Source organism: Danio rerio, chromosome 15, assembly GCF_052040795.2.
Source record: "Danio rerio strain M-AB ecotype USA chromosome 15, GRCz13ab, whole genome shotgun sequence".
Lineage (NCBI taxonomy): Eukaryota > Metazoa > Chordata > Actinopteri > Cypriniformes > Danionidae > Danio > Danio rerio.
Genome location: NC_141035.1, coordinates 4,345,582 through 4,372,500, shown reverse-complemented (window position 1 = coordinate 4,372,500; position 26,919 = coordinate 4,345,582). Strand labels below are relative to the sequence as shown.

Here is a 26,919-nt window from a genome sequence, read left to right as displayed (position 1 = left end):
AAAAATCCAGCCTAAACCAGCCTAGGCTGGTTGGCTGGTTTTAGCTGGTCAACCAGGCTGATTTTAGAGGGGTTTTGGCCTTTTCCAGCCTGGTCTTAGCTGGTGAGGCTGGGAGATGACCAGCTAAAACCAGCTTGACCAGCCTAGCCAAGCTGGGAGTCTAGCCAAAACCAGCTATATCCAGCTTAAACCAGGCTGGTCAAGCTGGTTTTAGCTGGATTTGGCTGGTCATTTTCCAGCCTGACCAGCTAACACCAGGCTGGAAATAGCTGGAAACCAGCCTGGAAATGGCCAAAACCCCTCTAAAACCAGCCTGGTCAACCAGCTAAAACCAGCCAACCAGCCTAGGCTGGTTTAAGCTGGATTTTTCAGCAGGGAAAAGAAGTGTCAGCTACCTGTTTTTGAGAAAATGATGTCAAGTTAGCGATTAGCAGCCTTTAAAATGCTTGTTTGTGTGGATGGGTCAGCTTTTTGGTCTTTGTCATCTCACTTTTGTGGGTCTGATGAATTTTTATGGGTTTGACGTCTCAATACTTAGATGCCATATCCAAACCATCATTATTGCTTTGTGAACTAGCATGGGAAGTTATGACAGACAAACAATGGAAGTATCAGCTACCTTGAGCAACTGACGTCAAGTGATTAGCAGCTCTTAGAATGCTTGTTTGTTTGGGTTTAGCGTGCGCGCATTTGTTTTCACTTCACCATGTGTCAGCTTTTTGGTCCTAGTGATCTCATTTTTGTGGGTCTGAGCTCCGAATACTTAGATGCCATGTCCAAACCATCACTATATTGTGAACTAATGAACTAGAACTTATGACTGACTAGCAAAAGAAGTGTCAGCTACTTGTTTTTGAGAAAATGATGTCAAGTTAGTGATTAGCAGCCTTTAAAATGCTTGTTTGTGTGGGTAAGTCAGCTTTTTGGTCTTTGTCATCTCACTTTTGTGGGTCTGATTGAATTACTGTGGGTCTGAGCTTTTAAAACGTAAATGCCATATCCAAAACAATCATCACTGCATTGTGGACAAGCATTGGAAGTAATGACTGACAATCAAAGTGTCATCTACCTGTTTTTGAGGAACTGACATCAAGTTAGCGGTTAGCCACTCTGAAAATGCTTGTTTGTGTGGGTTTTGCTCGTGTGCACGCATTTGTTTTCTCTTGACCGTGGGTCAGATATTTGGTCCTGTGGGAGTGTTGGCAGGTATGGTGTGTATACATTTGTTTTTGCTTCACCGTGAGTCTAATTTTTGGTCCTAGAACTTATGACTGACAAACAAACTCAAGTGTCAGCTACCTGTTTCTGAGAAAATCAAGTCAGTGATTAGCTGATCTTGAAATGCTTGTTTGTGTGGGTTTTGTGTATGTGCACGCATTTGTTTCCCCTTCACTGTGAGTCAGCTTTTTGGTTCTTGTAATCTCATTTCTGTGGGTCTGAGCTCTCAAAATTTAGATGCCATATCCAAACCATCATCACTGCGTTGTAAACTAGCATGGGAAGTAATGACTGACAATCAAAGTGTCATCTACCTGTTTTTGAGGAACTGGCATCAAGTTAGCGATTAGCAGCTCTTAACATGCTTGTTTGTGCGGGTTTAACGTGTGCACGGATTTGTTTTCTCTTGACCGTGGGTCAGATATTTGGTCCTATGGGAGTGTTGGCAGGTATGGTGTATATACATTTGTTTTTGCTTCACCGTGAGTCTGCTTTTTGGTCCTAGAACTTATGACTGACAAACAACTGAAGTGTCAGCTACCCACATAGCAAAATTTCTTTGGCCTAGCTCTGGCCCACACAATCAGGTTTTGCTTGGCCCACATGCCACAGTAAATTATGGTACATGACTGGACCAAATCTGGCTTTCAGACAAGGGCCAAACACGGACCATATCTGGGCCAAGTCTCAGCCAAGTTAATAACTCATAACTGGGCCTGAACTGGGCCAGATAGGTTGGTGTGTCACGATTGCAATGAAATTGATAAACCCATGGAGTGATGCGCTTTAGGCACACTATGGGCACGCTTTTTCTCAAAGTGACCTGATTGGTGGAATTTTTTTTCTTTACTCAAAAATGATTTTAGTGTATTTTAAATGTGGGTCAAGACTGGCCAAACTCACATGGCCCACTTATCAAAGTTTTTAATCTGGGCCAAATACTACGTTTTTCATCTGGCCCAAATCTTGTGTGCCGCCTTAAAGACGGTGCCGCCTCTGCCAAACTTGGGCCATGTTTGGCCACATGCTGTATGCCAGTGCCGGAAGAATGCCTGCTGTGCCAGCTTTATGCCAAATCTGGGCCAGAATTCTTTGCTACTAGGGATATACCTGTTTCTGAGAAAATCAAGTCAGTGATTAGCTGATCTTGAAATGCTTGTTTGTGTGGGTTTTGTGTGTGTGCATGCATTTGTTTTCCCTTCACTGTGAGTCAGCTTTTTGGTTCTTGTAATCTCATTTTTTGTGGGTCTGAGCTCTCAAAATTTAGATGTCATATCCAAACCATCATCACTGCATTGTGAACTAGCAAGGGAAGTTATGACTGACAATCAATCAAAGTGTCATCTACCTGTTTTTGAGGAACTGACATCAAGTTAGCAATTAGCAGCTTTTAAAATGCATGTTTGTGTTGGTTTTGCGTGTGTGCACGCATTTGTTTTTGCTTCACCGTGAGTCAGATATTTGGTCCTTGTAATTTCATTCTTTTGGATCTGACGAACTGTTGTGGGTCTAAGCTCTTAAACCTAAACTATCTTAAATCTAAACCATTATCACTGTATTGAGAATTAGTATTGAAAGTTTTGACTGACAAACAATCAAAGTGTCAGCTACCTGTTTTTTAGAAAATGATGTCAAGTTAGCGATTAGCCGCTCTTGAAAGGCTTGTTTGTGTGGGCTTCGCATGTGTGCACACATTTGTTTCGCATCACCGTGAGTCAGCTTTTTGGTCTTTGTAATCTCATTTACGGTTTCCTGTAAAAGCCTATTGAGGAATGGCTTACCGAAACTCCAAATCTGGCTGCGAAGATACAACATTTATTTAACAGAGACACTAACAGCCGAGATGATTGAGTGTGGCGTTCTGCCTGAACTTTCCAGAGGGCTCCCATTGCTTTTTTGTTCTAAACAATATTTGGTGTGTGTGTGTGAGAGTGTGTGTGAGACCTGTAATAGCGTCATCTGTCTTTTAAACGAGGCCCTATAGCAGATGAAAGTGTATATGTATGTATTTAAAGTCAAGTAAATATCTTGGCCTTGGAAATTTTTGTCACTGACATCCTTGGATAACTATATAATTTTTCTATAATGGTTTTGGATTATTTTTGTGTATAATTTTTGCTAATTTATATTAAGTTTTTTTGTGTTTCATTTGCAAAATTTAGCCATCTTGCCCTTTTGGTGTTATCAGTCACTGACGATTAATAAAAATTTACAAATAGGAGCTTATGTCTTTAGAGATAGAGAAGTGAACGGAAACATTTTCCTCCTTTGTTTCTTTTAAAGCTGACATTTAAATAAAACAGCTTCGTTAAGTCTCTGAAGGTTTGAAAGTACAAGGTTTGATCATAAGTTTCTTTTTCTGACCGTGTATCTGTATATTTTTACCCAATTTATGCTTACATTGTCAAAAAATAGCTGTAAATTAAAAAACGTTTTCCAACATTTGTGATTCATGCCCCTGCACCTCCATTTATTTATGCTTTTGAATTACATTATGGGACCTTGAGCTTTTCTCCAACAACTTTTGATGTTGAAACGTTTGAAAAAGTGAAATTTATTCACAATTTTAATCATTTAAAATTATATACTTTCTGGGTTGGTGTTGTAATAACAACTCATCTTTTTTCAATTAAATTCATCTTCATTTCTATAGCGCTTTTACAATGTTTGTGTCACAGCAGCTTAACATAGAAGTTCTAGTAAATTGAAACTGATTCAGTCCAGTTTTCAGAGTTCAAGTTCAGTTTAGTTCAGTTCAGTGTGGTTTAATTTTCACTGCTGAAAGTCCAAACACTGAAGAGCAAATCCAATGATGTGCAGCAATCTTTGCAGCAACAAACATAAACCTGTTAATAATTCAAACCCCAAATTAGAAAACGTTGGGACAGTATGGGAAATGCAAATAAAAAAGAAAGTAGTGATTTCCTAAATAGCTTTGACTTGTATTTCATTGCAGACAATAAATACATTTCATGTTTTGTCTGGTTTACTTCATTTCATTTGTGCATATATATCCTTTCCTGTCATACAGGGGTCTGTTCTTCGTACGTGGATTACTCAATTAGCTGGATTTTTTGACGATTTGACAGGATCCAGGATCGTTTCGTTCTTCAAAGCTGAAGAGTTGTTGTCATAGCAACAGTTCTGCTAGCTCAAACCTGATCGGAAGCAGGTTCAATTCATATAAACAGGATTACCTCAGTTCAAGCAAAGATAATACTGAAAATATGTACCGAATTCTGATATTTTCTTACAGTAGGGAAAATAGTAAATATTTTTAAACTATATGTATAAAGTTATAGTTATTAATAAAATTAATAAAGTTATACATATTAATAAAACTTATGCAATCTGCACCTTCGAAATGAAAGTACAAAGTCTGCCACCTGGTGGTGCAAAGAGAAAACTTATTGATATGAACTTTTTAGATCGCTTTAAAACAATTTGTGTATGTATGATAATAGAAATGCAGAATATGTGACTTTTTTTAATAGCAATAATACATATGCAGTCATAAACATGTTTTGGCAGTTAATATGACAGTGATTTGATGCTTCACAAAAGTTGCAGACGCCTTTACCAGTATTAAAATGCTTTTTTAAACATCCAGTTATTCTTTACAGCGATTAAAAAACGGCTACTATAATAAAGAAAATCTTTTCTAAATGTGGAACTAAATACATTGATATGCATTGAAATACATGATAAATACTCTTGAAACATGAAAGTGTAAAGCATGCAGCTCACAACAAATGAAAGGTTATTGCGTGTCATATTTAACAACCCGTTTACTGCTAATTTGATGTAATTTTGCTCACATGAAAAAAATGATGTCAATACGCTGCTGTGCCGTCAGCCAATCGTTACATTGCTGATCATGATTTCGAGGATCTATAGATCTGTCCTTTACAACACACGCAGCGATCTCAGATCAGTTTATCCAGACATTCTAATCTGATTCGCGAACTTGTTTGAAGAACCAAATTAGCGAGAGATCAGTTATCTAGATGAACAGATCCCTGCTAAAAAATCCAGCTTAAACCAGCCTAGGCTGGTTGGCTGGTTTTAGCTGGTCAACCAGGCTGGTTTTAGAGGGGTTTTGGCCACTTCCAGGCTGGTTTTCAGCCCTTTCCAGCCTGGTCTTAGCTGGTCAGGCTGGAAAAGGACCAGCTAAATCCAGCTAAAACCAGCTTGACCAGCCTGGTTTAAGCTGGACATAGCTGGCTACCAGCCTGCTAGGCTGGTCAAGCTGATTTTAGCTGGTCATCTCCCAGCCTAACCAGCTAAGGCCAGGCTGGAAATGGCTGGAAACTAGCCTGGAAGTGGCCAAAACCCCTCTAAAACCAGCCTGGTTGACCAGTTAAAACCAGCCAACCAGCCTAGCCTGGTTTAAGCTGGATTTTTCAGCAGGGATCCAGGATCTGCCAAATCATCTTAGATCATTTAAGCGAAGAACGAAGAACAGACCCCAGACCTGCAACACATAACAAATAGTTGGTACAGGAACAGTTTAGGGCCAATCAGGTAAATTGGTTAAATAATGAAGTGATTTGAAACAGGTGATGTCAACAGGTGACTGTAATTATGATTTGGTACAAAAGCAGCATCCAAGAAAGGTGTAGTCTTTTAGGAGCAAAGATGGGCCAAGCATCGCCAGTTTCACAACAAATACATGAGAAAATAATTAAATGAAGTTTTGACAAACTAATTTCGAGAGGAGCACGTGATATGATTGACTGCAGCTGGCCACTCATCTACACTCATTAGCTAGCCAATCAGATCGATCCAAACTCACTATAATAACCTAGCTGAGATCTACACCCCTATCTTCGTTTTCCGAAGAAACCCCCCATCCACCCCCTCTCCTCCTTTCCTCTTTTGCTGAGGGGAGCTCTCGAGAACACCTGACCTCGTACTCCCCTCACATGCTTTATGGACCTGGCGGGAGCCCTGGGCTCAACTATCTCCGAGCTCAGGGTTCTCTCCCGGGACAGCATGCCAAACCTGCTAACTTGCTAACAAGTTGTCAAACAGTATCTAAGTGTGAACTCTTGAAAATGTTTAAAAACAATGTTCCTCAAAGAAAGAAAGGAAGACATTAGGATATTTCACCTTTAACAGTGCAAAACATAATTAAAAGATTCAAGGAATCTGGAGGCATTACAGTGTAAAAAGGACAGGGGTGCAAGCTTAAGCTGAACTACCTTGATCTCCGATCCTTCAGGCGGCACCGCATCAAGAATCCTTATTCATCTATAAGCAATATCACCACATGGGCTCAGGACTACTTTGACAAACTTTTATGAAGTACCACAATACATAAGTACATCCACACATGACAATGAACACTGTGCTGTGTACTAGTGATGGTGAAATGAAGCTTTCTGAGCCAGAAAAGCGCTCGACTCAATTGTATCAGAAAAAGGTTCGTACCTCGAAGCTTTCTAAATCAGAGCTCGATAAGGACCTATTCTGGTTAAAGTATGGGAGAGCACTGTGTTGCAATAATGTCAAATGTTCACAACTGACCAAATCATTCATGTAGTAATACAACAACAGCAATATAAACAAATTACTCAATTACTGTAGTTTTTAGACATAAGATATATTACATTACACCACTGATGACTGTAGTAAAATCCAAGGTATTCAAAGGTTTATCATAATACAACCAGTCCTGTTCCAAGCAGGGATCGAACCAGCGATACCTGCATGGGAGGCGAACGCTCTAGGAGGAAGCTATCCCTGCTGAAAAATCCAGCTTAAACCAGCCTAGGCTGGTTGGCTGGTTTTAGCTGGTCGACCAGGCTGGTTTTAGAGCGGTTTTGGCCACTTCCAGGCTGGTTTCCAGCCATTTCCAGCCTGGTCTTAGCTGGTCAGGCTGGAAAATGACCAACCAAATCCAGCTAAAACCAGCTTGACCAGCCTGGTTTAAGCTGGATATAGCTGGTTTTGGCTGGACTCCCAGCTTGGCTAGGCTGGTCAAGCTGGTTTTAGCTGGTCAACTCCCAGCCTGACCAGCTAAGACCAGGCTGGAAATGGCTGGAAACCAGCCTGGAAGTGGCCAAAACCCCTCTAAAACCAGCCTGGTTGACCAGCTAAAACCAGCCAACCAGCTTAGGCTGGTTTAAGCTGGATTTATTAGCAGGGATGTGATCGATGCCTTTGGATTGCATGCGCCAGCTGGTCTCTGGTAAACACAATACTACCATATGCAGTGGTTTTCTTTAAAGATAGTTAAAAATAAATACGCTACTACACTTTAGTAAGGTTCAAAACCTTTTTTTTTTTGTATTTTAGTTTAATTACTGGTGTGTGGGACCGGTGCAGTGCTTTGAAACAGTAGAAATGTATGTAATCAACGCCTAATCTCTCGCTATACACTTTACTAACCCATGAGGGTGCTTCGAAGCCTCGGCGCACAACGTCACATCACTACTGTGTACTGTGTCAAAAGGAAGCCCTAAGTTAACAGTGTCCAGAAGTGCTGTCCACTTCTCTAGGCTCGTAGGCATCTGGGATGGACCATCACACAGTGGAAACTGTGATCTGTGGTTTGATGAATCAGTATTTCAGCTATTTTTGGGAGAAATGGACACCGTGTGCTCAGAACCAAAAAAGAAAAGGATCATACAGACCTTTTTGTTACCAGCAACAAGTCCAATATGGTGTTGTGTCAGTGTCCTCCCTGCTAAAAAATCCAGCTTAAACCAGCCTAGGCTGGTTGGCTGGTTTTAGCTGGTCGACCAGGCTGGTTTTAGAGGGGTTTTGGCCACTTCCAGGCTGGTTTCCAGCCATTTCCACTTAGCTGGAAGCCTCGCTAGAGAGTTGCAGTAGTCCAGTTTGGAGAGAACAAGAGCTTGAGCAAGGAGTTGAGCTGCATGTTCAGATAAGAAGGGTCTTATCTTTCTGATGTTATAGAGTGCGAATTTTAAAAGTTTGAAACCTATAATTATGAAACCTGCATTTATTTGATTACAAACACTGCTCTTTTAATTTGTACCAATGTTGTGGAGCGCAGTAATGCAATTTAAAACAACAGTTTTAACAGTTTTTTTTTTTATTTGAAAACATTTAAGATTTAATTTGAAGGCTAAGCTGAATTTTCAGCATCATTACACCAGTCTTCACAGTTCCTCAGGTCTACCATATGCCCTCATTTAGGCTCATTAAGTCAATGTGTCTGAGAGAGAGAGAAAGATTCTCTCCGCTTGTCTTGTTTAGTCTGCTCTTGTTAACCTGGGTGGGAGGTTTTGCTCTAGGCCGCTGCGTCTGCTGTCTACATGGCTGTCAGCGCAGGCAGGGAGATATCAATAGACAGCGTAAATAAGGTTAGGTTTAACTACGACTTGCTGTCCTCTGTAGGGTAACGCTTACAACACGGCAAAGTGCTCCCCTGGGGTGAAGATTAGCCACCTCTTCAGTTGTGAACACTGAGAGACGTGTATGTTTACGTGTGTGTGTGTGTTTGTATAAATTCCTCTCCGGCGTCCCAGATGGGGTGAGGAAACAAGGAACCCCCCCCCCCCCTCCCCAACATTCATCTCCATTTCACACTCTCTTGCAGTATCTCTTGTCCTCGGCTCAGCTCGCCGCGAGCTCTTTCAGATTGTTTTTTTTTTTCTCCACATAGATTCTGTGGGAAGTTAATATAAAGAAAGTAAACAGGGTCGATTTTGATTCAGCGCCGCATCTTTCTCAATTCACAGCCACTCTCGCACTAGCTACGTATAAATCACAGATATTTCTTTCTCCCAGTGCCTGACTGCTTAGGAAGGTCTCTTAAAACTGTAAAAGGGCTCATTTGTCTTTGTCTGCTGCTTTTCACATCACTTCTGTGGATATTGTGTATTAAAGATTGACCCAGTGGACACATTTATTGTGGTATTTCGAAGGTTACGTCCTCCAATAATGAAAATGCTGTTATTAGAGTCTGCAGGAACAGACAGGACGCGAAGCAACTGGGATTAAAAGATCTGTTCAGCTCTCTGTGATCATCCGTCATCATCAGATGTGATCAAGAATGAGTTTTACAAGTTCAAAACGTTTCTAAAACAGTGCATGTTTGTAATAAAAACTGTAAAAGCGCTGCAGTTCATAACCACAGCCACATAGTGTCAGTACAATTATAAAGGAAGACGCTTCAAATCCGGTTTGTGGACTTAAATCAGGTTTATTTTATACATTAACATAATGCATATCCATACAGCAGTGTGTATAAATGTGTATTCTGTCACATTTGTCGTGTATAAACAATGCAAAGCTAAACGTGCGTGTGTGTGTGTGTGCGCCAAAACTTTATTATGACACTGTGTGCAACTCATCGTTGCAGAAAGGCTTGAATTAAATTCATAACAAATACTTCAAATAACCATTGATAAAGTTCTTATTGTAGTTAGGGAGCTCTGCTTCATTCTTGTCTGTCACTGTGCTGTTTATCTACGTGAAGATTACACGCACTGACATTCACATGGGAACAGTGGGCGGGAAGAACTAGCTCATTTGCATTAAAGGCACAGGCAACAAAAACAATCACAGTGCCTTAACAGCTCAAATTTCCCAGATTGAGAAAGACTTCTCAATAATAAATAATCTGGGGTGTGTTTCCGAAAAGCATCATTAGCCAACTAAGGTCGCAAGTTCCGTCAGTACAAACATAGCTTGTTGATTTGCCGTTTCCAATCCGTCGTTCCAATGAGTAATTGCAAACTGCATTGCAAACTTGTTTACTTGCAACTACACCTCTTGAGATGTAGTTAGAAACATAGTTCCTGGCTGTGTTCTATTCCCACTTATCCCCCCTATGCCCTGTTCATTTAGAACATTCTAACATTTAAACTTGGAATGATTTGAAATAAAAAAGCATTAAGGTCAACTCTCGTGGGTGTAATTTGCTTTCAAAGTATTTTTACTGTTCAGTTTTAGCGATCTTCATGTTTACAATTGTGCTCCCTTCGCAGTGCACTTTGTAAACATTGATGTCATTATGAACACAGCCGTGTCTCATGACGAAAGCAATAGGTGACCTATTATTTAAAAGCGGAATTTATGTTACGTCTCCAAAGCTTGTGAAAACAAAAAACATAACATACGCTAATCATTTAAATTTATAGTAGGTTATTTATTAAGTATCTGTACTGTGTATGACATGGGCCTGCTGGTTAAAACACTTCTGCAGTGGTTTGCATGTGTCAAATTGTAAAAGTAGACTTTTCAAAAATAAAAAAATAAAAAAAAAAATAAATAAAAAATGTATTAACAATATCCTACTTAATACTACTACTACTACTACTACTAATAATAATATTAATAATAACCATCATCATTATCATCATTAATATTATTAATACTATTATTAAAGTAGGATTTTTTCATTTCCTCGTATACAAGAAATATAAATTTCATTTCTTAAAAAAATAGCCTCATTAATGATTTATTTATATCATTTATATATGATATTAGAATATGTGTTAGCTTTTGTAAGTAATTTTATGTTTAAGGATAGACTATGGAGTGTTCTCAATAATATTAGTAAAGCAAACACAGGCTCTATATGTGCCATTTACATATATTTCAATTAATATGAAAAGCGAGTGCATGTTTTAACCAAAACTAATGTTGGATTTTTTTGTAAATGCGTGTACATGTAAAACAATATAATTTGCACAAAGAAATGATGGAGTTCTACCCTAAAGAAGCTCTAAAGAAGCCGTTTAGAGCATCATTATGGGCTTTTACATTATAACCAACATGGTTCAAACTATGGGTCTGCGACAGAGAAACTACATTTTTTAGGAAACAATTGTCACTACATCGTTCTTTTCCTAAAAGATGCATCATACTATGATTGTTCAGCCGCGAGTTGCGTCTTGTTGAGGAAACGCACCCCTGATCAGGATTTTGAGATTTGGATTCTGGAGAGACAAAGTGAAGTTTATTCATAAACTTATTTCGAAAGGATCACGTGATTATGATTGAACACGGCTGGTTCTGCATTAGCATGCATGATCCACCAATCAGGCCATTCCTAACCCATTATAAAGAGCCAGGGTTTTTCACTACAGTCATCTTGGATTTAAAGAATCCCCCCTTCCACCCCTACCTCTTCACCTTTGCCTCCATAGGGCGGCACGGTGGCCCAGTGGTTAGCACTGTTGCCTCACAGCAAGAACGTCACCGGGTCAAGTCTTTTAACAGGCCGGTGGTCGTTTCTGTGCGTAGTTTGCATGTTCTTCCCGTGCTCGCATGGCTTTTCCCCGGGTCCTCCGGTTTCCTCCCGCATTCCAAAAACATGCACAACAAGTGAATTGATCAATCTAAATTTAGCACTACAGTCAATCTCTCATCCTGCAGCATATATTTTCATAGCATTCAATTTTTAGACATCAGTTCTTATCAAGGGGGAGTTCTCGAGATCTACCTGAGCTCAAGGCTCCCCTCTCGCCCTGCAAACGGGAGGGAGCCCAGGGCTCAAGGACCTTTTGGGCTCAGAGCTCTCTCCTGGGAAAGCTTGCCAAACTTGAAAAAGGGGTAATAGGTGCCCTTTAATGGGGGTTAATAATATTAACCTTAAAATGTTTTTAAAAAAATTAAACTGCTTTTATTTTAGCCGAAATAAACCAAATCAGACTTTCTTCAGAAGAAAAAATATTATCGGAAATACTGTGAAAAATTATTTGCTCTGTTACACATTTGGGAAATATTTTAAAAATTAAAAGAAAAAAAAAATCACAGGAGGGTGAATAATAATTGACTTTAGCTGTACATTTCCGGCATGACTACACCATATGCAAACAGAGCAGCACAACGATATGTTCCATTTCTGAGAATCACAGAAATGTGAGTAATGATTAAACATACTTATATATGCTTTCCCTTCTTCCATTCAGATGTCTAACTACAAGCGTGCAACGTTTGAGGAGGAGGACGGGACCGATGTCCCTGTTGATGGAGCCATTTCTCCTGACAGTGTTGAGGTGGGTGCTGGTTATTGGCATTTTCTCTTTTTTTCTTCTCTCAAACCCACACACAAGCAATGAAAGAAACCATTTGAAGGGGACCTATTTTGCAAAAAAACATTTAATAAGGGGTTTAAGCACAATTGTGTGGCATCAGTGTGTTAAAATATCCATCTTCTTATGGTAAAAATTAATTAATTCTATTTTTTATAATCAATAAAACTTCATAAAAACAGTCTGCAGAAACACTTTGATTGGCATTCTCCCTTTGTACGTGTCATCAGAGGGGTAAAGCCCCGCCCTCATGAGTATAAACAGCCCTACAGCTGTCCGATAATAGAGTTTTGATTCTGCTGCATAGCTCCGCCTTCTTTTAAATGATCTCATTTGAATTTAAAGCAACAGTCACCAAAACGCACAATTAGGATTAAAGCCTAAAAGCTGCAGCTTCAAAGAGTTATAAAACATTATTTGTGTGGTGTTTTGAGCTGAAACTCCACATACACACTCTGGGGACATCAGAGACTCATTTAGCATCTTGTGAAAAGGAGCATAATAGGTCCACTTTAAGCTTTTAGTTCTACAGAGATGGTGAGAAGCAGTTCCCTTGAAAAATATGAGAACAAAAATACAGTGAAAGAACTGTGAATTTCTGTGTGGTTGTGATGTGCGCCATGTGGTTGAGCTTTTTCCTGGATGCTGGATGTTCCCACTGAAAATTGTAGCTGACAGCTATGCAATGTTGAATTTTTCAAGCTATCAGGAAAGAAAAGCTGTCTTGAGTCGGTGGTGATGCTCTTTCTTCTGAGGCATTCAGGCAAGTCCAGATACTTACAGTATGCACAGTTGGAAGAGCAGATGTAGCTGGAATAGATGTAACACAGTGATAGCTAAAAAAAATTGATGTGCTTTAATTTACTCTTTAGTATAAAGGTTGCTGGTTCGGTTTCCTTAAATAGCTCTTCAGCGATTCGTTCTTAAATGCATCCATGGTTGTGTGAATTCTCATTTTAAACGTTCTTATTTTCTAATTAAAGTTTTTATGCTTTGACTAAACCAGACAACACATGCACGAATAAACTGATGTGTGATCATATTGAGTTTACTTGCTTTATTCGTGCGTCATATTCACTTCACAATCCATGCAAATTCACGTCAGGGGCGGGGCTTCTGTCTCCATGGTGACTAGTTTCGTTGCTAAATGGCTAACATGGATTTTATTGAGAGCGTAGCTGTGCTTTATGTGCTTTAGGAAGGCTGAAAAACAGCGTCGATTTGTTTGGCGCCGTGTCTGAGTCCACTAGATCCTTTCAGAGGTGCACCCAGCCCTGTGAGTTCATCAATTCCTTCAGAAATCATACCTGGATGATGGAGGCTTTCAGCAGTGCTTCCGACTGAGCCGAGTTCAGTTTGATGAGCTGTTGTTAAGTGTCGACAAGAGGATTCCCTTTCGGGACACCAGCAACATGCACAATGTCATAATCACGCCCTACAAGAACAAGCTCCTGATTGGTTAACGAGGCGTGAATGTTCGCTAAAGTTCAGATTTTCCAACTCGAATTTGGACCGCCAGATGACTTGACTTAACATGTAAACCACTTGCACCTGACGCTTCATCCACGTCTGGTGTGAATGCAGCATTAAACTTTCATGGTCATTAAAGTGTTTGTCTGATGGAATTCAAGACATTTTTAAACCAATTTTATCCAAAACTGGGTTGTTAAAGAAATACTACACATTTTTTTAGGAAATATGCTAATTTTACTAGTCACCAAGAGTTAAACAGTTGAGTTTCCCTGTGTTTGAACACATTTAGCTGATCTTCAGGTCTGGTGGGAGCACTTTTAGCTTTAGCTTAGCATAAGTCTTTAAACCGGTTTTAAAGACCATTAGCATCTCGCTCACACATTTTAAAAAAAGAATTGTAGTAATAATAATAATTCCTTATATTTGTATACTGTAACGCTTTTCTAGACACTTAAATCGCTTTATACATTGGGGGGAATCCCCTCATCCACCACCATTGTGTAATGGATGTGTAATGACATCTGTATGCTAAGCTTAGCTAAAAGTGCTCCTGCCAGACCCCTAGATTAGCTGAGTGGGTAAAAAATGGTCAGACTAAACTGTTTAACTCTAGAGTTGTAGTAAAATAAGCCTATTTCCAAGTGAAGTGTTCCTTCAAAGTGAGCAAGGCAGAAACTGTCACAGATATTAGTCACGCCATTAAAATATGAATGTATTACCACCCAAATGCAAATATCACCCTGCTCATTTTTCAACAAGTGGACTCCGACGAACTTAATGATATACAGTAGGGGAGAGTTTAATATGACCATTACCGCCGCAGCATGTACCGCCGCCGCTCTAAAGGAAAAAGAACGTGTTTTTTTAGGTATGACCGCAGTTTGCGACTATGCCACCAGGTGGCAACAAGGGACGGGATAGGAATGGACTGAAATAGCTTATACATTAGCTGTAAATACTCTGCTACTTGTAAATAAAGATAAACAATGAAACAAAGCATTATAAGTCCTTCATCAATCATTAAAAAGACATCTAGGCTGCATTATTTAAAGGAATAAAGAATAACAAATAATATTTCGGGTGAAGTGCTTCAAAACAAGTCTGCTATTTAGCACCAAAAGAAGTTGCCGTGATATTGTGTAGCCTAAATAAAATTAAACTGAAATATTCACAGTTAGTCTCTGTGTGCGGGTAACATAAACTCCACGGTCCACCTAAGATGATTAGGGCCACGCGGAATTCTCTGCTGCTGTCGCTCTGGCTCAGCAACCAACACGCTATTCAGTTATGTTCTGTGTTTTTGACGTAAAAATATATAGTTTTGGCGAATGCTCTTAAATCACGAAAATTTTGCTCGTAAAAATGGATAAATCACGTATGAATTGTTCGAGCAGCGCACTAATAGGCGCAACAACTACTGTGGCGGTTCCCTGCGACAAAGTTGTTCCCCGTGGCAAAGGGAACAAATTCAAATAGGGACATCTGTATGCTAAGCTAAGCTAAAAGTACTCCCGCCAGACCCTTAGATTAGCTGAGTGGGTTAAAATGGTCAGATTAAACTGTTTAACTCTAGAGTTGTAGTAAAATAAGCCTATTTCCAAGTGAAGTGTTCCTTCAGACTGAGCAAGGCAGAAACTGTCACAGATATTAGTCACGCTATTAAAATATGAATGTATTACCACCCACATGAGAATATCACCCTGCTCATTTTTCAACAAGTGGACTCCGACGAACAACATTATTCCAGTTTATAAAGGTTAGCCAATTATAATAGCTACCATTAATATGAAAAGTCATAAATGTGCTGGGGAAAAGCGGTTTAAAAGTCTGCATATAAATTGTTCTGCGTTTGAATCACAATGACTCACGGCTTGTAGATTTTTTATTTATTTTTTTTAGTTAATGAAATGCACATTAGATGAGAACAATTATTTTGGTGTGACTAATAGTCTCAAAGACAGCATGAGTTTAATAGAAATTGAAACAGTCACTTTTCTGCTCTCCTAGCATTGTTTCTGATGTAGAGATTTGCTTAAGCGATAGCTTTCGGCAGGTCAGATTTCTAGGGAATTGGCTGGGGTGAATTGTGAGTGACATTTGATATCGATTCATGTAGTCCGTTTCATTCGCCGCTCGTTTTTCTACGTCAAACGAGAAATCTGACACCTCTCGTCTCAGTTTGCCATGGAAGCAAGGAAACGAAGCTTGTATTTGAAATGTTATCCCTCAGGCAGCTTGCGCTTTGTTCTTTTGGGTGTTGAATGATGTTAAGAGACATGCGGTGTATTTTATCGCACTAAGCTTATGCAATGCTCTTGGTGTTTCTGCACAGGAAGACAAAGCTCTTTTTTAAAATAATTTTAATGAGAATCTATGAGACCAAGGTTTTTTTTATAAGGGGAAAAAATGAACAATTTTATTAGGTTCGGCATCTTCTTTGTGAGCAGCTCTAAGGGAAAGTGATAAAACTGCGGTGCCGGATTTTTTAATTCATTGTGTTTACTCACTATGGTCTCAGATGGTAATGCTGCCTTCACATGCTGTCAGAAGTTTCTGAAAGTCATAATTACAGGGTTTGTTGTATTCAAGGGCTTTGTTGTCTGATAAATAATAATGATAATTCCTTACATTTATATAGCGCTTTTCTGGGCACTCAAAGCACTTTACACATAGGCAGCTAGCTCTCTGCAACTCTCACATGGTCGCCCACTGATGCTAAGCAGGGCTGCGCCCGGTCAGTACCTGGATGGGAGACCACATGGGAAAGCTAGGTTGCTGCCGGAAGTGGTGTTAGTGAGGCCAGCAGGGGGCGCCCAACCTGCGGTCTGTGTGGGTCCTAATGCCCCAGTATAGTGACGGGGACTCTATACTGCTCAGTGAGCGCCGTCTTTCGGATGAGACGTTAAACCGAGGTCCTGACTCTCTGTGGTTGTTAAAAATCCCAGGATGTCCTTCGAAAAGAGTAGGGGTTTAACCCCGGCATCCTGGCCAAATCTGCCCACTGGCCTCTGTCCATCATGGCCTCCTCTCCACCAATCAGCTGGTGTATGGTGTGAGGTCTGGCGCAAAATGGCTGCCGTCGCGTCATCCAGGTGGATGCTGCATACTGGTGGATGAGGAGACCCACCCCCATTGTGTAAAGTGCTTTGAGTGCCCAGAAAAGCGCTATATAAATGTAAGGAATTATTATTAATTATTATTAATATAGGGGGAATCTCCTCATCCACCACCAGTGTGCAGCAGCCAGACCGCACACCACACACCAGCTGATTGGTAGAGAAGAGACAGTGTGATGAAGCCAATTATTTTATGGGGAGGGTTATCAGGCCAGAAGACAGAGGCCAGTGGACAGATTATGCCAGGATGCCCACATTTAATGACCACAGAGCGATAGGACCTCAGTTTAACGTCTCATCCGAAAGACGGCGCTTACTGAGCAGTATAGCGTCCCCGTCACAATACTGGGGCATTAGGACCCACACAGACCGCAGGTTGGATGCCTCCTGTTGGCCTCACTAACACCACCTCCGGCAGCAACCTAGCTTTCCCATGTGGTCTCCCATACAGGTACTGACCGGGTGCAGCCCTGCTTAGCTTCAGTGGGCGACCATGTGAGAGTTGTAGAGAGCTAGCTGCCGGCTAGTTCAGTGGTTCTCAAAGTGGGGGTCGGGACCCCTTGAGGGGTCGCGGAACAATGGGGGGTCGCCTGGTGATTTCCAAAAATCTACTTATTATTATTAGGCCATACGAATTACCATATTTTATCCATAACCAACTGAAGAGAAAAAAAACAGCTGTTAATAGTTACTATAGTAGCTTATTTACTTGTTCTATTGGATTGCGACCCCTGGGGTAAATACATTATATTAAAGACAGCAATAGCGTCAGATGCAGCAGATTGATTTTATAACACCAGGTTAAACTTTCTGGCCCATTTACAGCACTGACATACATAAAAAAAAAGTTAAACGAAGAATAGACTTGGGTATATTGGTGTGTGTGTGCACCATTGAATGCAAGTTTTCTGTATTTATAACCACCTCAGAGGATATTGGGGGTCGCGAGTCACTGGCATTGTTATTTTAGGGGTCGTGTGCTGAAAAGTTTGGGAACCCCTGGGCTAATTGATTCTAAAGTAGTTCATTCTTGCTTATTTCTTTAGAAATTCTGATGTATTGACAATATAAGTGAGCATCCAGTGGACTTTTTAAATAAATGTAGCAACTCCCTAATTTACGCCCATATAAACATTTTCTGAGCCAATATATTAAAAGTTCAGATGTAAAACCCTCTAATTGCATCAGACCTCTTTTTCAGGCTCCTATAATTGGGTTTAGGAGTTTCATTTTAGATAATGAAAAGGTTATTAGCTAATAAATAAAATAACTTATTTTCAAAAGTGTCACTTTAGGCAATTTTTTAGATTTTAAGAAAGTAGATTTTCGTTTTGCATCAAAACCAGCTAAATCCACTTGTTTTTTTTTTTTTTGCAAAAACCTCTAAATAAGCAAAAAAAAATCACTAAAGATACATATAGACAATTTTTATTATATTATAATTTGTTTCTGTTTAGTACAGCATATTATTTACAGTAAATACTTGAACTGAATGCCTCATATGTTTCATTGACAGTTTTCTTGATCCCAAAGATGTGATTTATTTGGATTTAAGTTGCTTCGATTTAGAAATAAAAATTGCTGTCATGTCATAATGGACCAAAATCCCTTGAGGAACATTTCCAGTACCTTGTAGAGTCCATGCCACAAAGGATTAAGGCAGTTCTAAAGGCAAAAGGGGCTCCAACCCGGTACTAATAAGGTGTACCTAATAAAGTGGCCAGTGAGTGTATATAGTTTAAAGTTTAACCAGCAAACAGCTGCCAAAAAAACTTCATGATCAATATTTGACTCTTTTTATTGATTTTGGTTTTTTTTAGGTGGGTTTCCGTAAGGGTGGTATTCAGTTGTTTGGTCCACTGGGCCGGAGGACTCAGCTGGAGGTAGTGTTGGCCGGTCTGCTTCTTGCTTCACTTCTTGCACTGTTCGGCTGTGCGGTCACACTGGGAGTCCGTTATAACAGAGGTATTTCAAACACACACACATACATGCAGTGAAAAGTATACGATACAGTAACTGACTGATAAATATGATGCTGTAGAAGTTAAAGTTATATATTATTATTATTTATTCATGGCTGTTTCAATGTTGACATCATGACACAAGAGATGATTGGGTAAACTGGGTAAACAACATATAACTCAAACATTAACTAAGGGCTACTATTAGTTTAAGGGTGCTACATGTAAGTGTTTGACTCTTCTAAAGCATAAAAATAACATAAAATGTTTGCAGATATTTAAGAAACATGCTAAGTGAACATTCTTGTTTATCTGAAAAACAATGCTGAAGTCAGGTATTCTGCTTTGAAAATGTGTTACGTGCTAAAATGTCCTGCAGATTTTAGCTCCAACCCTAATCAAAGGCTGTTTCTCAATTCCAAGAACACAGAGAACGGACTTGTGTTCTTGTGGAGACCGATCTTGCCAGGTGTCCCCCAAGAACGAACTCAGGAGACCGCGAGGGAAGAGAACGTATCCATTGAGAAATGGGATGCTGCGTTCTTCCTGATGGTCACATGACCTTCACGCGTTTTAAATGGAAATTATTTAAACATTACAGCAATCATACAACGATTTATTGTTTCCCCCTTCTTCAAAATATATAATATACTCTGCACAATATAAATAAAACCAATTTTAATACGATTTTCAGCAAACAAACACCCTTGATGTGTTTATTCCTTTATTAAGATATTCATGTTAATGTTTACTTTTACCGTTTCATTTAGGGAAACTCCTGAGGTAAATACTGTAAGTGATATCTCTGAACTTGAATAATAAATCTAAATAAAATGCAGCGCTTCCCACCTCCAGTCGCAATGACTTCTGGGACTTCCAGAGCGAGTTCGGTGCTCAAGTCTGCATCGGTGCGTCCTCGATATCAAGAACACATCCGGGAAATTTCACGCGTCCTCCATACTTGCGGTCTTGAGTATTGGAACTGAACTTAGGCAGCTGATGATGACGTTGCACGAGAACACGAGGACGCAAGACCGCTGAAGAACGCATATTGAGAAACAGCCAAACCCACCTGAGCAAGCTAATCAAGGTCTTACTACAGTAGGGCTGTTTCTCAATATGCGTTCTTCAGCGGTCTTGCGTCCTCGTGTTCTCGTGCAACGTCATCATCAGCTGCCTAAGTTCAGTTCCAATACTCAAGACCGCAAGTACGGAGGACGCGTGAAACTTCCCGGATGTGATCTTGATATCGAGGTCGCACTGATGCAGACTTGAGCACCGAACTCGCTCTGGAAGTCCCAGAAGTCATTGCGACTGAAGGTGGGAAGCGCAGCATTTCATTTAGATTTATTATTACAGTTCATAGATATGAATTATTTACATCAGGAGTTTCCTTAAATGAAACGGTGAAAGTAAACATTAACATGAATATCTTAATAAAGGAATAAACACATTAAGGGTGTTTGTTTGCTGAAATTCGTATTAAAATCTGTTTTATTTATATTGTGCAACATAGATTTATAATGTTTTTATGCAAAGTATATATTTTGAAAAGGGGAAAAACAATAAATCGTTGTATGAGTGCTGTAATGTTTAAATAATTTACCATTTAAAACACGTGAAGGTCACATGACCATCAGGAAGAACGCAGCATCCCATTTCTCAAAGGACGCGTTCTCTACCCTCGCGGTCTCCTGAGTTCGTTCTTCCGAGGACACCTGGCAAGATCGGTCTCCACAAGAACACAAGTCCGTTCTCTGCGTTCTTGGAATTGAGAAACGGTAACGTTATACTTGAAACACACAGGCAGGTGTACTGAGGCAAGTTGGAGCTAAACCCTGCAGGGCACCGGACCTCCAGGAATGAGATTGGTGACCCCTGGCATAGGGGGTAGACGTTTATAAATATCATAAATAATTCTTGTTAACTTCTGGCAACCGTATCTGATCTAGCAACAACCCAGTTGTACCCTTGGAAACCCTTCATTCCATCAAATACTGCAAAATATTCTTGAGAAACACTGATCGAAATTGTTTCATTATCATTACTGACAGACGTACAATTCAAAACCAAGACAAATTTTTGGCTAGCAAACAAGCATATTAGAGCCTCTATTGTTATGTGAGTCTATTACTTAATATGGACTTATTATCGCTGTACTTTCATGTTGATGTAGGCCTAATTTTAATACAATACTTAAAAATCCAAACACTATTGTTCACAATTCAATAAACTCCCAACTGATTAATTTAGCAACCGCCCTTCATCGTTCACATATTCTGTTTTGCTCAGCAAGATTTCCCATAATGCACTGTGAATGTCATTTCCTGTACCCTTGATCCCCTCCAGATCCAGCCCGTAGTATCTGTCTAACCGAGGCCTGTGTCACTGTGGCCAGCAAGATTGTTGAAGCTTTGGACCGCTCTGCCGACCCATGTCAGGATTTTTACCAATACGCCTGTGGAGGATGGGTCCGCAAAAACCCCCTGCCAGATGGCCGGTCCCGCTGGAGCACATTTAACAGCATCTGGGACCAGAACCAGGCTGTGCTCAAACACCTGCTGGGTAAGTGCCGGAAACACACACACACACACACACACATGCTTATCCTGTTTGTAGGGTGGCATTTGCTCAGTAAATCTCACTCAGTGTTCGCTCAACAGAATATATTTAGAAGGACTTCTAAATGATTTATGCCATTTTCCCATAGAAAACTGCAGCATTCATGTTTTTCCAAGAGTCAAACACTTGAGCTTTCTGTACTTGGGTTGTTTTTGTAGATCTGTGCAGAAACGTGCATCGATTCTTGCTCTGGGCGCCCTGATTACTTGTTTTATCCGAGTGCATCTGTCCTCGTCTTGGCGTTCGATAAGAGACAATGACTTTGTGAATGCGTTCTCTGTTTCTTTAACCTTAGCCCCTCCATTAATCACCCTCGCATGGATTTACAGTATAGTGCTTGCAGAGCTTGTTTTTGAAGAAATTCAAGATGCAGTTTTTAAAATTTCCATTGACTGGTTGCCTGCGCAAAACTTACTGCCGCAATGCCGAAGTGTTCTGAATGTTTCCTAAAACGTTACTCTATTGTTGTTGGGATGTTAGATTAAGAGTGCAGCTGCAACCTTGATTAAACACACCTGTCTTTAACCCTCTGGGGTCGAAGACCGCATATACCCGTTTTGACCTGTGGTGTCGTCAAACTGCTGAAATGAACTTAAATTACTCTTTCAGTTTTGATCGTACAGATGAGATCAATACATCAATCGAATCTGTAATGTGTCTACTTTTTGTTGTGTACACTCACAACAACAACAAACGTGTGTGCTTTTGCAAAATAAGGAAAACAAACAGTGTAGGCATTCTGTCTTTTCTCTCTCCGTGATCTGCTTTTAGAAGCGCGTCGGTAAAATGAAACTCCGCGAAAACAAAACGCACAGATATGAGACATGCATCTCTAGAAACCTTGAAGTGTCTGCTTTTAAATGCATGTTGAAAACAAACACTGCTTGATAAAGTAATCCGTATGAAACCAACGCTATGTCTAGTTTCTCAGTCTGACCTCATTAGTTTTAATGCGACCACGCCCACTAGGCATTGTTATTGCAAGCATATGCATTAGACGAGTGCAGACTGTGGTCGGAAAAACATGTCACTAAAAGGAAAGATAACTCTGCAAATAGTCAACAAAGATGATGATTTATGATATCGATATAAAGCTTGACATGTCTACTTTTGCATTAACCAATTCAAGTCGAAAACAAATAATCTGTTTTTATGTAATCCGTATAAAAGTAAGGACTGTACGAATTCTCCTATATCACCTCATTACAGTTGTTGGGATGTTAGATTCAGAGTTAAGCTGCAACCTTGATTAAACACATGTATACGCGTTTTGACCTGTGGTGTCGTCAAACTGCTGAAATGAACTTAAATTACTCTTTCAGTTTTGATCGTAAAGATAAGATCAATACATCAATCGAATCTGTTATGTGTCTACTTTTTGTTGTGTACACTCACAACAACAACAAACATGTGTGCTTTTGCAAAATAAGGAAAACAAACAGTGTACGCATTCTGTCTTTTCTCTCTCTGTGAACTGCTTTTAGAAACGTGTCAGTAAAATGGGTTGAAACGCCGTGAAAACTAAACTCACAGAGATGAGACATGCATCTCTAGACAGCTCGAAGTGTCTGCTTTTAAATGCATATTGTATGTGTCTGCTATGCATGTTGAAAACAAACACTGCTTGATAAAGTAATCAGTATGAAACCAACGCTATGTTTAGTTTCTCATTCTGATCTCATTAGTTAAAACGAGTTTAGTATTTAGTATAAAAACGATTCGCGTCCACACTAGCGTTTCACCTAGCGTTTCTGAAGAGGGGTTGTCACGGACAAAAGTGAAGAGGAATAAGGAGTTGCGGAAGAAAGTGAACAGCGGACTGTGGAGGAGGGCGGTTGAGGAGGGGGATTGGTAAAATGAGGTGCCGGATCAGATTTCAGAGGTTCCAGATCCGGCTAGTTCCAGCCAGAGATGGGAAGTAACGAAGTACAAATACTTTATTACTGTACTTAAGTAGATTTTTCTGGCATCACTACCCCACTACTTATTTTTTAAACAACTTTTTACTTTTACTTCTTACATTTTTACATAAATATCTGTACTTTCTACTCCGTACATTTTTTAAAACCACGCTCGTTACGTTCGTTTTCATGTGTTTAGTGGCGTGATCTATATTAATTCCTATTATTGCGCAATAATATGAGCGCCTTATTTAAACACTCTGCTTATGCTAGTTTAGTTTAATAAAATCAGCAAACAATGCAAAACAAATATGACAACGAGATGCTGCAGTGCCAGAAACTTGTATTAATGTCAGATAGTGAACGAGTCGTTCATAACGGAGATTCATTCACAAACAAATCACTCCGTCCGTCAGTATGAGAAGTGAAAGCAGGAGAGGGGCTGTGTTTCAGGACATGGATTAGATCAAATTTAACAGGGAGGGTGGATAGTACATTTTCATACACATAAACACAAGCTTTTTGTTGGGAATGCCTGTGTGATCACTTATACATCAATGTAAAAAAGTGATGGAAAATTATGTTTCGTAATTGAAAAAAAAAATTTGCATACAGACCTCTAGGAAAACGACCGATCATACATATATATATATATATATATATATATATATATATATATATATATATATATATATATATATATATATATGTGTGTGTGTGTGTGTGTGTGTGTGTATAAATCTCTGGCTCTGGATGACCACAGTCCTCCACTGCAGCTTGGTCCTGCATTCAATTCAAAGGAGCGCTACCCTGTACTAAAATGGCGGCTCTATTGACGCATTCCATCTAATAGACAACAATAGGGTAGGCGTCATCTAATGTATATATCTATGAACAGTGCTAAGCATTGAGCTACTGTGCTGCCCAACCTTCATTATGTACAAATTAAATATAGTATGATGTTTTAAACAAATCTCTAAGCATAATAAATAGCAATACTAATGCCTGCCTGAGCAAACAACACTACTTAATGAAAATTAATTTTACATTTTGGAGTCTCATCAATCTCTCTGTACCTCTCTTTAATTAAAAACAACAACAAAAGACTTGACAGTATTTATTATTTATTGAACTGTTGGGCTTATTTATTTGCTGCCTCGCACGCTCTTGTGTTCTCTGCAGAAAATGCTAATGTAGTCTCTTTTGTGTTTGCATGCACCGTTCCATTCTTCCCTCTAATTGTTGGACTATTTGACTCTGCCCGTTTTATTTAATAACCTGTTGTAATGCGCCGGCTTTGATCAACCTCTCTCTCTCTCTCTCTCTCTCTCTCTCTCTCTCTCTCTCTCTCTCTCTCTCTCTCTCTCTCTCTCTCTCTCTCTCTCTCTCCCTCTAATGAATACGCTCTCACACTGGGGTCCCTGCGGCCGTTTTGCCCTGATGACACTCCATCACATTGACTCCGCATGTTGCATCATCCCCGCAGCCAGAGCCATCCAATCACAAGACACTGTTCTTTCACCCTTCTTCACGTTTAATAACATTCGCCTTACAATTTGATCTCATTTCACTCTCAAATATGTGATGCATCTTTTGTGGATTGTGGTCCTTTGTGGTATGCGTGTGCATAGCTCAGTGCATGTGCAGCATGCTGAGGTGAACACACCGCTCCAGCGAACAGTAAATGAAGAGTATTCCCTAATGACCTGCGTCAGAGAACTAATGCAGCCTCCTATTATGAGGGAGAGAGAGAATAGGAAAACAAAAAGCAAGAAAATGCTGAGAATTTGGCATTTTAAAGGTCATCACACTACAGTTTAAAGGGTCACGAAACACCAAAACACATTTTTTGAGCTGTTGACAGTCGTATATGTGTCCCACACTGCTAAAAACACTATTAGGACACCTGTATTTCACTAAAAAGTGTAAATTGGTTGTTTTTGCGTTATTTCAAGCAAATTCGTACTTCCGGTTTGAAACTAATTTTTGATTCGTCACGGTCATGACATAATAACGTGTATTCCAGCGTGCAGACTGGACGTCTTTGCCAAAGTGTGTCTTATTACGTCTTACAGTGTGATGCATTAATGCATGAGTAAGGCTTGGTTCAAACCAATCAGCGCGCTCTATTGTGCAACTTCATTAATATTCATTACTGTCACAGTGTTTAGACGACAGATACGCCACGTTGTGTTGGCAAAACAAGCGTGAAGTGTTGCTTTTATAGTTTGCTGCAGTGAAGTTTTTCATTTTCTCTCTGTGAGAGCGCAGCTGGAGTCACGTGTGGATTACAGTGTACGCGACGCTTGACAACAATAACTTACGTGTCTAAGGAGGATTATTGTTTACCTGAGAGCTGTTCTCATCTGCAAACGCTGAGATCCGGATTCGCTTGTAGTATTCTCTTAATAAAGACGCAGCTCTAGTTGCTGGTGATTGTCCTGTCTCTACAGATTTGGTAAGTGAGCGACCAGTGCTCTTTGTTTATTCAGTTTGTTCGTATCGAACTAAGTTAACTATTGCACCGAGTGTAAACATGTTAGCACCACAACCAAACTTTAACCTCGTGTAGGGTTTTTACCGCATTTTGTGACCGGAATAACACACGCGGCTTTCTGACACTACCTGCCGTGTGCATCTAAGTTTGCGGGACATGCAGAGTTTTTTTTTCTCTCATTCGCCGTGCGGTATCAAACATTGCATGAAAAATACACGCTTAGAGCAGTTCCTCGAATCAAATATCTCGTTTGTCGCGAGGGGCATGAATGAATTTCCTGAATGAAAGAGCCAAACTGCAGTTAAAGTCCACCATTTAATAATTTGGCAAATAATTCAACGACAGATGTCCATGTAAACACCATCACTTTCTCCCGTGTGTGTGTGTGTTTTTGACTCTGAAACTCACGCGTGCCCAAATAGACACTCCCACACCATCCCACTTTAGTTCCTCAGACACACCCCCCTAAACAGAGCTGGACACGCCCACTTTTCTGACTTTTTCCAAAGTAGAGGTGTGAAAACACCCTGCTGAAACAAGGGGGTTTCATGGCCCTTTAAGCTTGTAAAACTATTTGGCTTCACTTTAAAAATGGACACTCATTACAGTTTTGCGAAAACAACCACAAAAAATGGGAAATAGTCATGTTACTAAGGCATTTATTTATTTATTTATTTTATTTTTTACAGAGACTTGTTCGAAGATGACATGGGATTGCTAGATGTTTCATGTGGTGTTCTATTTGGTTGCCAGTGTATTGGTAGGTTGAGGTTTTACGGGTTCCAATGTGATCCAGGTTGGTTACAAAAACTACTTGTGGTAACTAGGGTATTGTTAACATGTTCTCAGTAGTTTCTAGGGTAACCAAGCAAGGGTGTTCCTGTTGGTTGTCTGGTAATTGAGAAAGGTCTATGGCAGGGGTCACCAATCTCGGTCCTGGAGGGCCGGTGTCCCTGCATGGTTTAGCTCCAACTTGCCTCAACACACCTGCCTGGATGTTTCAAGTATACCTAGTAAGACCTTGATTAGCTTGTTCAGGCGTGTTCGATTAGGGTTGGAGCTAAAATCTGCAGGACCCTGGCCCTCCAGGAACAAGTTTGGCAACCAATGGTCTATGGG

General features: G+C 40.0%; 1 protein-coding gene across 8 annotated transcripts in view; it reads left to right on the top strand.

The window, feature by feature from the left end:
* ece2b (endothelin converting enzyme 2b) overlaps positions 1–26,919 on the top strand; it is a 150,566-nt gene that overhangs the window by 60,891 nt on the left and 62,756 nt on the right. For all 8 annotated transcript variants that reach the window (XM_087283360.1, XM_087283364.1, XM_087283361.1 and 5 more), the window contains 3 exon segments: positions 12,108–12,194; positions 18,640–18,784; positions 21,130–21,345. In XM_087283360.1, the coding sequence (XP_087139486.1) occupies positions 12,108–12,194; positions 18,640–18,784; positions 21,130–21,345 (448 nt within the window).